Here is an 11,595-nt window from a genome sequence, read left to right as displayed (position 1 = left end):
ATCCTGTAAATTAACCTTATACCTTGCTTAGTCTTATACAAGATGCAATTGCTACATGTAAAACAAAGTTAAAATATATTTAAAATTAATTGCAGATAAGAAGAGAAGAAAATGTTATAATGAACAACTTGCTCACAATAACCAACTACGAAATAGATCCTACCAAAGTGATATAGGCATAATGGTAAGTGAAATACACTGTCACAAGCAATTATTCACTATAACATATTTATTATAGTGAATAATTTATGCCTGTGGATCTCAGTATAGTGATAGTTGACTGTACTCATGAAGTGGACTATATTTTCATGCCTTTTGCATTTCACATGACAGTGATTTACATTAAAAGGGGGGGGGGGAACTGTATCCACAATAATGGTCATTCAGAGTAGTCAGAAGTGTAACAGGATAGTATTCTATTGACAGTTTTCTCCAAATTAATCTTTTCCCATTGGGACTCTGATATATTTTTTTCTTGTATGATGAGGCCTGTGGAGTATCTATAACTATAGAATCACATGTGTACCACAGTAAAAATCAATTTATTATGCCGATATTTTGTTTTACATATAAGACATCTGTGTGAACAGAGAACAATAAGGAATTTGAATACATTGGAATCTCTTAATGTATACAGTCGTGTTCGTAGGTTAAAAACTATTGGGCTGAAAATAAAAATAAAGATTAGATAATTTGAGTTAAACAAATGAGATCATAAATTTATTTAATACATATACAGTTGAGGATGACAAATTCCAGCACTTCAAGAATGGTGAGGTGGTCATTATGATTGAGATTAGGGTTTCAGCACTTCCTTTATACAAATGTTCTTGTTTATACATAGATATACTGCACACACATATATATATTATAATACACACACACACACACACACGCAAGGAGGTACCCAAAAATAACAGGAATCTGAACTTGAGGCATGCATTTTCTACTTACGGATGAATGCCGCTAAATGTGATGCAGGTGGAGAGTTCACATAATCCTTTTCTTTTGGGTAAAACTTTAGCTGAAACTATTGTTATTCTTCGGCAAGTCTTTAAGGATGATGCTTTAGGTGAAACACAGGTCTACGAGTGGTTTTCCAATTTCAAAAATAGGGGTATGTCAGTGGAAGACCAACCACGATCTGGACTCAGTTCTGAATGTTTTTGTGCAGATTCGTGTTCCAGTTGATGCCTGGAACTCCGTATTCAATGTGTTAGCCAATGAATGATAGTATTTACATATTATTAGCACCCTACAGTCAACAAGCAGAAATGGCGAAAACATCAGAAAAGTTTGTCAAGCAATCAATGAAGATTGTCAAAAGACCATTGAGGAAGTTTCTAAAGAGACAAATTTATCATGGAATTCATACCAGCAAATGAAACGTGTGTCTGCTAAATTTGTGACTCATTTGCTCACAGAGGATTAAAAAAAATCTCACTCCATGTGACTTTTTTATTCCCATGGATAAAGAAAACCATAAAAGGGCAGTGGTTCATTGATATGGATGAAGTGAAAGAAAAGTCGCTGCAAGCCATAAACAGTTCCAGAATTGTTTCCAGCAGAGTAGAAAAGGTTGGCACAAGTGCCATTGACTCAAATGGAGAGTATTTTGAAGGAGACTGGAATATGGTATTATGAACTTTTAATAAAAAAATTTTTTTAAAAATAATTCTGGTTATTTTTGGGTATCCCCCCCCCTTGTATTATATGTAGTGTATAAAAGCTTGGTGTTTTCCCATTGGATCCTATGGCTAATGTTTTCAATCCCACATTGTGCTAGGCCATATTTGTGATGTTTGATGAACTGCATGTGATGACAGATCTTCTGGTTTGTCTGTAGTAAAACAAGTTCCATGAACATGGTACTTTGTATATATATATATATCAGGCATCATCAATGGTGAGAGTTTGTCTTTTGGAGAAGGTAGCAGGTTATGAATTTGATTGACGGTTTGTAGGTAGCAATGAGTTTACATTTTCTCATAAATTTTTTCACCCATTCAGAAATGCCTTTGGACCACTGAAGACAATGCTGCAGGTTGGTTCAGGGGGGGGGGGGTTTGCGTATTGCAGTCCTACCATGGAAACCCATGTTGTAAGCCTCAGTTCTGAATGTTTTTGTGCAGATTCGTGTTTCAGTTGATGCCTGGAACTCCGCATTTTATGTGTTGGTCAACGAATGATAGTATTTACATATTATCCTTAGTAGCACCCTACAGTCAACACCTGCAGTTGACTCCTTGTGCTTCCATCTCAGTACAGTATCACTGATTGTTGACTTAGGATGGCTCAATTTGCCAAACAGATTAGGTCTTCATGGCATTCTATCACATCTCTTTTAAACTCCATCTCACAGTCACTCTCACAGTCATTTTGACCATACACAGTTGCACTGACTTCAAAGCATCATATTTCTCCAATTTATTCCAGCTACAATCATGTGACTTGTTGCATGGCTCGATGCACCTTGCTCATGGAGGTGTCCATTGATTTTCTAAGCAATATATGTTTGTCATATTCCCTCTTTTCTACTATTAGCAAATTTTTAAATCCTGCAAGCTTTTAGTCTGATCTTATAGAGACGCCTATATCAACCTCTTCTACTACCTGTTCATCTCCAAGAAACCTGCGTACAGTAGGTTGCTGCATCAGAGTGTTCTAAAAATGAATAATTTTCCTAGCCCTGCTGGTCTATGTATTTTTTTTTTTTACAAGTTATCATTCATACCATTTTGTTCACTTTTGCAGTATGTCCTCAGAATTTCATGTATGTTGCATATTGCCTGATATGCATGCATCTGTAGTGACAATCTGTCATATATCACAAGTAGTATGCTTTGTTGAAGAAGCAGTATTGGCCACTTTCAGATAGGCTTCATCTCTAACGTTAGTACAACTTTAGAGATGCTTCTTGCTTGTAAACAATGATCATCGACATGTTGAATGATGGAATGTTGCCATCTTCTGCATCACCATCTCATATCTGAAAACAGTAGTTAAAGGTTATTAGGTAGAATTTCAACAAAACTGTATTCAGAAGTGTCAATTTCAGTGAGCATGTTGTTAATCACATCTCACAATTATCTGATATGATCCTGATTAAATACTTTGGTAGGTTCCATCCAGCCTATAGAGTTATAGCCTCTTTATGCTCAGCAATAAGCAGGTGAGAAATAAGATTGGTCAGGCTATCAATTTCTAATTCACATACTGACTTCATTAGAGGCTGTAAAATCAACTTCAAATTTCAGAAATATTACTTAATTATAAACCAAGATGATTCTAATTTTTCATATTTTTACATCTCTTCTTCCTAAAAAACAGTTAAGAGAGCGAGTTGATTATTCATTTAGTTTCAACTGATAATGTTTGAAAGTATTTTTGATAAAATTTGTAATCTTTTTTGTAATAACAGCAAAATTTTATGAATATTTTATTTTTGCTTCCCAAAATTACACAGTGAATTTAAAGAGAAATAAACTGGCCAGTATTTCTGCTTATATGCAAACTAATAGCCCTCAACTCTTAAATTTTTAATATATTAAATTTAAAATGTAGATACTTCTTTTAATTCATTTTTAGATATTTACTATTATATATATATATCAATGGCATCGCTGCCCATTTTGGTTGGGTTTGCTGTTGGGGCTTATTCAACCTGCGCTACAAAATTCATGTCAGTTTGACCATACGATTGTATTTTTATCGATATATATATATATATATATATATATATATATATATATATATATATAAAAATGGCATCGCTGCCCATTTTGGTTGGGTTTTTTGTTGGGGCTTATTCAACCTCTGCTACAAAATTCACGTCAGTTTGACCATACGATTGTATTTTTATCAGTATATGAAAGTCTTAAGAGTGCATAGCACATCAGTGCTCATCTTAATTGGTCTAATGCAATGAATTGTAGGATAACTGAATGCTTTATCAATTAATTGTAACCAAATCTGTGCAGAGTGGGGACAATGTTTGTTTTAAGATACTGTATATTAGAAAACAATGAAGGAGAATGCAATATTTGGTTGGTATATTTAAATTGCTCAAATTTGGAATAGGAAGATGAGGCTTACCTCCTTCGACTACAGTACTGTTTCCAATTGTAAATATGGGCAAAAAAGTTATAAATTATTGAAAATTATATATTAAAAATTTGTCTACCACGTCAGTTCATACTTCACGCACACAAACAGATGAAACTCAAAACAAAACAAAAATAGCAACTAATCCAACATTGAACATTGTCATTTAAACAAATGACAATGTTCAATGTTGGATTAGTTGACACAATAACCATTCACAGCCTCTAGGTACTATTGGCTATTGTCTCAGAGCTCACTGTGCATTGCCTTCTGAGCAATTTAAAACTACTAGAACACTAAGAATTTGATCCACTGCAATATCTGTACATCTTTTCTAAGGTGTATGTATTTTGAATGCACACCTGGGCTATTAATGTGAATGTGATGTAATGTTTGCACATCGAAAAGTGTCATCTTCATGAAGCATCAGTATATTGTGTTTACTTTTAGGAATCACGCAGTCTGGAAACAATTAGGGGAGTCTTTGACGGGAATAAATGCAAAAACATATCAGTGATATTGCTATTTGGTGGATGAGTTGCACACCTGGAATATTTGCTCCTGATATTATATATAATTAACTTACCAAGTAGGCAGAATATTAAATGAAATGTTTTATGATTGAATCACAGATGCTGCCTCCTCTGCTGAAGCCACAATTCACCACTATTGTAGTACCTCTCGGTGGTTGAAAATTGCCTCCTCCAACCTATACAACTAATAACACTAAACTCTATCCTGCAAAGAGTTTTCAGGATGAAAATGTGACTCTTTACAGACCAAAAAGATAAATTTGTAGATAGAGATGGTTTAGAGAAGACAAAAAGTTCTGACATATTTCTCAGCTAGTATAATTACCTGACCTATAGAACATGCTGTAGAAGTACAGATGACAAAATGTGCAGCTGCTTGCAAGATCTGGACTCTCTCTCTCTGAAGGAGCTGCAGTGACTCTTCATTCAATGTTATGTCATGTAGAAATGTTTTAAAGTGTAATACAGTTTATTATTAGCCAGATATTTTTAAAAGGTAAGTCCTAGTTAATGTTATCCTGTATCATATCAGTAGCATTCTACACAGTTGGCAATAATTATAAAAGTCATTGTATGATTTTTATTATATAAATATTTACAGTGATAAAACACAGCAGCGCAAACATTTCATTATACATACATAGTACTGTTGATTTTTTTAAACAGCTGAAATGATAACTACCTTGAAAATGAAAACTGCAATTGGCAATTTGTGGCTATTTGGTAGCAGTGCCAATTATGTGTGGCCGTATTAAATAAAATTCACTAATCAAATATGCTTGTTCTTCTGTTACATCATTAAATTTTGCTCTCTGAATGTTTTCTGAAATGGGACATGTTAAACGACAGCCATCACTAGTCAATTTCCATAATGGTTCAATAGCATTCTGAAACCATCTTCCCCAAGTTCCAGATTGGTAACCAACATGTTCAAAGTAAAAGAATTTTCCTCCCTGAAAACAGCATCACAAATGTATCAGTATAATGAATAAAATAAAACATTCATATATATATATATATATTCTAATATCTTTATATATATATATATAAAAGTCTCCCACATACATTTTGCATAAATGTATGGGGGGACTGGAAAGTTCTGATAAACACCTAGAACAAAAATATTAAAGTAACTGATATAACCACAAGAAAAAACATGAGAATATAAGAACATAAGTTACCTTTGTAACTCTGATACTAGTATGTTCTTTCTTGTGTAGTTGCTTTAATATCATTCTTGTTCTAGATGTTTATCAGAACTTTCCAGCCCCCCCTCCCTCTCATATAATTGTATTGTACAAAATGTTTACACAGTGTACAAAGAGTGTGTGTACATATATATATATATATATATATATACACGAAATAAGACATTATATATTGGAGCCTCACTGTGTTCTGTAATGCTAGGCTTGTAAAAGAAACATCTTGGTCTCTTGTTACTAATTGGGCCTTTCCTAGGCTTTTTCAGCCAATTCCAGAGTTTAATCTGATGCAGTCAAGTTTTTTTCTAATAAGAAAGCTGAATTTTAATTCTCTCAATTCAGAAAAAATCATCCTTGAGGACTTTTTCTAACTCTTCAAGTTAACCAATCTCTGGCAAAGGTAAGCAGGGTTTTTTTCTCTAGAAACTCAGGGGTTTTGTCCCATAAACCCAAGAAAATCGAAAATAAAATCCACATTGTTTATCACAAATGTATCATGGTCCATATCACAAATATTGTGTTATGGACCATGAGATGGCTACACTTGTCTGCCATCTCTTCTCCAGATGTTTGTAATTAGTGATAATCTGTCTCTGATTGGCTACCAGTGGAGAGTGAACTGTCCTCTCAGTTTACAAAAAGATAAGCTAAATGCCCTTGTCTACTCCTTTAGGAGAATAAAAGATGTTAGTGGATTTTATGTAGCGAATACTCATTGCTTGTGCTGTAAACTTGAAATGTGTCACTTTCTTATCTTGAATACCTATCCCAAAATATATCTGATAAAACGCATTATTAGATTTTTTTAAGACCATCTTCCTTTTGTTCTAAATAGTACATTATACATCTTGGATATATATATATATATATATGCACACACACACCCTCTGTCTAAAAAGAAGCCGAACTTTTTCGAAAATAAAAGAAACTAGTGGCGCCACCTGTTGTATCTTTTTGTTGTCGAAAGCGGCAACCTTCATAAGTGTTGTTTCAACTATTTATGACATTTGTTTCGTTAGAAGCCGAGTAATAATACCAAAAGCGACTGTGTTGACGAACGGTCGGTCGTCATGATATTCATGCCGTACGCGACGAATTCTCGCTATCAATCGCTTCAAGATAAAACTCCCCATTGACCGTTTGGCCAAGCGGAACGAATTCTTTGTGGATAATGCCATTGGAATCGTAGAAATAAATCAGCGTTGTCTTTACTTTTGACTTCTCCAAGCGACTTTTTTTTTTCTTTCGGATGCCCCACTTCTGGTGGTCTCCACTCAGCACTGGCGCGTTTTGTTTCAGGCTCATACTCAAAAGGCCACGTTTCGTCACTAGTAACGATCGCTGCAAGGAAGTTTGAGTCCTTACGAGCGGTTTTAATGAAGTCCTTGCAGTGTTCAATTCGATACATTTTTTTGGTCGTCGGTCAACTTGTAGTGAACAAATTGCAAATTCAATTTACAAAGGCCCAAACTCTCGGTCAAAATGTCGTGCACAGTTGATTTTGGAATCCCAATTCATCTTCAATCAATCTCACAGACGATTTCGAGTTTTCTTTGATGAAATCACGCACTTTTTGGATGTTAACTTCGCTCAGTCCAGTTTTTGGACGTCCCGGCTTTTCGTCGTCCTCAAGCGTCTCACGACCACTTTGAAATCGCTTAAACCATTCGTAAACTTGAGTACGAGATAAGCATTCATCACCATATGCTTTTTGAAGCATTTGATGCTTTTCGGTAAAACGTTTACCAATTTTAACACAAAAGTCAATCGCAGCTTTCTGTTTGAAACTCATTTTCCGACCGTTCGTCAAAACGAACTGTCACCCTTGGCATTATAACTCGGCTTCTAATGAAACAAATGTCATAAACAGTTGATACAACACTAATGAAGGTTGCCGCTTTCGACAGGCGCCACTAGTTTCTTCTATTTTCGAAAAGTTCGATTTCTTTTTTGAAAGAGGATGTAAACATTTATATCAAGAACACAAGCAACCCACTCTTGTGTTATATTAAAAATGCTATGAAATTATCTTGTTTAATCCTTTATCCAGGTGCAAGCAAACAAAGTTTGCATGAAGTTTCTTGATGACTAGGCTATTTGTATATAGAAGTTAATGACTTCACATTAATTATTATTATTAATAATAATCGTGACACCTCCAAGGAGTCCGAAGACTAATCGCGGGAGGACACCCACTGTACAACTCTCCGTCTCCACTACTACACAGAACCTCTACTATCAATCACCTACATTAACGCCATCTACTACCCACAACCACCACCATAGCTAGTATTTTTTGTCTGTAAATTGCATGTGTTCTAAAGGGCCGATTTGTCTGTATGCGGGATGAAAAACCCGCGTTTCCGGGAGAAAAAACCCTGCTACCTCGGTATGAGATTGGCTAACTCACCTTCAATTGAAAAAGTCCATATAAAGATTCCTCCCGTCATGACGAGAATCGAACCTAGCCCTTTTCTAATCGAAGGGCGCAACGTACCGTCATTCTTCCAATTGCGCTACGGAGGCAATTAATTGCCTTATTCTGGATCTGGCTTCCGCTCATGAAACCTCAATAAAGGTCGAAACAGTCTGGGTAGTAGCCTTTCCCATTATGCATTGTATTATACATGCCTGAAAGGGGAAGGGGAGTGCTTTGCATTATGGGATACATACTAAAGCAATTAATGTGAAGTCATTAGCCTCTATATAAAAAAGTAGCTTAGTCGTGAAGATACTTCATGCCAAACTTTCTTTGTTTACAGTATGGATAAAGGGTTAAACAAGAATATAATTGAAATTTTTAATTTAAAATCAAATGAAAAAAAACCTTTCTAGTAACTCTTGCGTTCTTGAACATAGGCACACACTTTTAACTCTAGTTTTGTTATCAGATATACTAAAAACGCTCATCGAGTTACCGAACTTCTAAGAAATAATGAAATGCAGAATGCTTTCCCCATTCCAAATCTTTACTGTTCGGTCAGTAAACAACTCTCTTTTTGCAAGTCACCAAACTTCTAAGTCATATTGGGATAATCGCTCTAATGAAACGTCAGCTATCAGCTAACGCCTTTTTGTTCCCATATAGGGGAGTAAGCGAGGCCTTTTTTAGCCCTATCTAACTTTTTCTAGAGACTGAGCAGGCAGTTCAATCTCCACTGGTAGCCAATCAGTGATAGCTGGCCCAAGGCTATCACTAATTAATCGGCATTCAGTGAAGAAGGCGGCTAGTAAGTGCCGCCATCTGGTGGTCCCTAACCCTAACACAATATATTTAATGTCTGAAAACAGTGCGGGTTCGACGGCCGATTTTCTTGAGTTTACGGGGCGAAAAACCCGCTAGCCCGTACTAGAGATCGAGTAACTCTGAACCGGTCGAGAAAAGGCTTAGAAAAAAGTTCCTCTAGTCGGCGACTAGATTCGAACGCCTTTCGTCGTGCGATCAAGCGTTGTAGAGTGCAAACGCCACTTCTACTATTATATTTTATTTACACCAAAGCATCTAAGTACATTCAAAATAAATATATGTACAACTATTTACAATATATATATATACACATGTACATAGAATGCTTATTCTATTGGGCATTTTGATTTACATTTTTTCATATCTTAACCATATATATATTTCTACAATTTATTCTTCCGTATTTTTTAACATCATAATCTGCTCGGTGTCTGCTTCTTCCTGAAGTCCTTTTAACATGAGCTGAGCAGTATTTTTTTTTCTTTTAATATAACATGTCTTTTGTATCCATTCAATTCTATATTATGAATTTAAGTTAACAGTCACATATCTATTTTCATAAATCATATTTCCTTCTATTATATGATATTCATATATTTTTTTGTATATTTCCACTTACATATGGGATTCGATCTACGTTAGTATCTCATGTTAGGACACTTAAAAAAACAAGCCTATGTAAGGTTTCTTTTAACATATACAGGTTCGGATTTTACGTTGCGAATTAATCTGACAACTGAATTCTATTTCCATATACCGAAGTGGCTTTACATATGAATGATCATATGTAGAGAATATGCATTATATGTAAAGCCACTTCTACTGAGCTATACAGGCTCTCTAATGAAACGTTTATTTCAAAAAATAATAAATAAAAAATAATAATAATGCAATACTCTGATTTTCTTCATCTTCGAAGTCTAATGGTGGATTCTTTGTGTTATTTTCTTACTAATAGACATTTTAAAGAACAAGATCGTTAACCCTCATGCATATACGGGTCATGCTCGTTCTGCAGTTTTGTTAGTATGTTTAACTCCTCTGCGGAAAAACTGCAGTTCCACGTGGGCTAACGCTATTATCTACACGAAAGACTAACTCGCCATTCGATAAACACTAGGAAGTTAAAATGCTTGAATAAATTCTTAAAAATATATGGCCCAGAACTGGATGAATGGGTGCGCTGAACTCTGGAAGGTGACTATGCAGTCCCAAAACAACACTTAAAGTTGAAAGGAAATAATAAATAAAAGTTGCATTTTCTTCTTGAAGTAACCAGGGTGATAAATTCTTGTAGCGATACTAGATAGTAAAGACACAACTAAAGAAATGATCGCAGACAATAATCAAACAGTACATTTTGTAATGGTATTCTTGTATATAGAGACAACACTTCATTATTGCAACAAATGAACGTATAGCTTTCGGTGTCGTCTGCTGCAGTGACAGTTAAGGTTAGCCTAAACTAAAATTGAAATGACTAGATAAATTTAAATGGAAATCCTATATCTCTATTTAAAATACTAGACTCACTGGCTAGAGCTACATTTGACTGCGTATGGCCTTGTATTTACGACGACGTGAAGGGAGCGGAAATGGCTATGCGCGCGAATGAAATCACAGTGCTGCAGCGATGACCTGGAAGCAGGGGCGCGCCGGCCATATGTGCAATGTGTGCGACGCACACAGGCCCAAAGAGGAGGAAATTCTTATTATTATTGTGCTATCTTCTATCGAAGGTCAGCGACTATCTTGGCGAACAAAGTGCGCTCTTGTGCTAATCTGAGCAGTTGTGCACTGCTCTTTCCTGTCCACGTCTTGATGTTGTCAAACCATGATATTCTTTTTCTTCCTCTAGTTCCTTTGCCATCAATTCTTCCTACCAAAATAGTTTGTAGAAGTTGGTATTTGCTGTTTCTCATGATGTGGCCAAGATATGATGTTTTTCGTTTCTTGATTATTTGTACAAGATGTTTAGCTTTGCCAATGGATTTTAAGACCTCTTCATTGGTAATTTTTTCTGTCCATGATATCTTCAGCATTCTTCTGTATAGCCACATCTCAAAGGCTTCGATTTTCTTGATGGTTGTCGCCTTCAATGTCCATGTTTCAACTCCATAGAGCAGAATAGACCACACGTAACATTTCAGCATTCGGCATCTGACTTCCATGTTTAGGTCTTTATTGCAGAATAGTGTTCTCATTTTCATGAAGGACTGCCGGACAACTTCAATCCTTGTCTTTATATCTATTTCTGGATCCCACCGTTCATTAAGCCAACAACCAAGATATTTATATCTTGACACTTGATCAATATTTTTCCCGTTGAGTGTCAGTTTCATTGATGAGGCTGGATGTTTGCTGATGATCATGTATTTTGTCTTGTTGATGTTTATATTTATTCCCATTGTTTGGCTTTCTATGTATACTCTGTCAATGAGTTTTTGGAGATCCATAATGTTATCTGCAATTAGCACGGTGTCATCTGCATATCGTAGGTTGTTAA

At 35.5% G+C, this 11,595-nt stretch overlaps 1 protein-coding gene across 1 annotated transcript in view; it reads right to left on the bottom strand.

The window, feature by feature from the left end:
• Positions 1 to 5,194: 5,194 nt before the first annotated feature.
• The window catches only part of LOC150100247 (thiol S-methyltransferase TMT1A-like), a 31,222-nt gene continuing 24,821 nt past the window's right edge, over positions 5,195 to 11,595 (bottom strand). The window contains exon 2 of the mRNA XM_090402971.1: positions 5,195 to 5,590. Within this exon, the coding sequence (XP_090259097.1) occupies positions 5,354 to 5,590 (237 nt within the window). The 3' untranslated portion in view covers positions 5,195 to 5,353. The remainder of the gene's footprint in view (positions 5,591 to 11,595) is intronic.

Source organism: Typopeltis vanoorti, chromosome 13, assembly GCF_054136105.1.
Source record: "Typopeltis vanoorti isolate ZY-2024b chromosome 13, IOZ_Tvanoo_1.0, whole genome shotgun sequence".
NCBI lineage: Eukaryota > Metazoa > Arthropoda > Arachnida > Uropygi > Thelyphonidae > Typopeltis > Typopeltis vanoorti.
The sequence above is the reverse complement of the archived record's forward strand: the minus strand, read 5'-3'. Positions and strand labels throughout refer to the sequence as shown.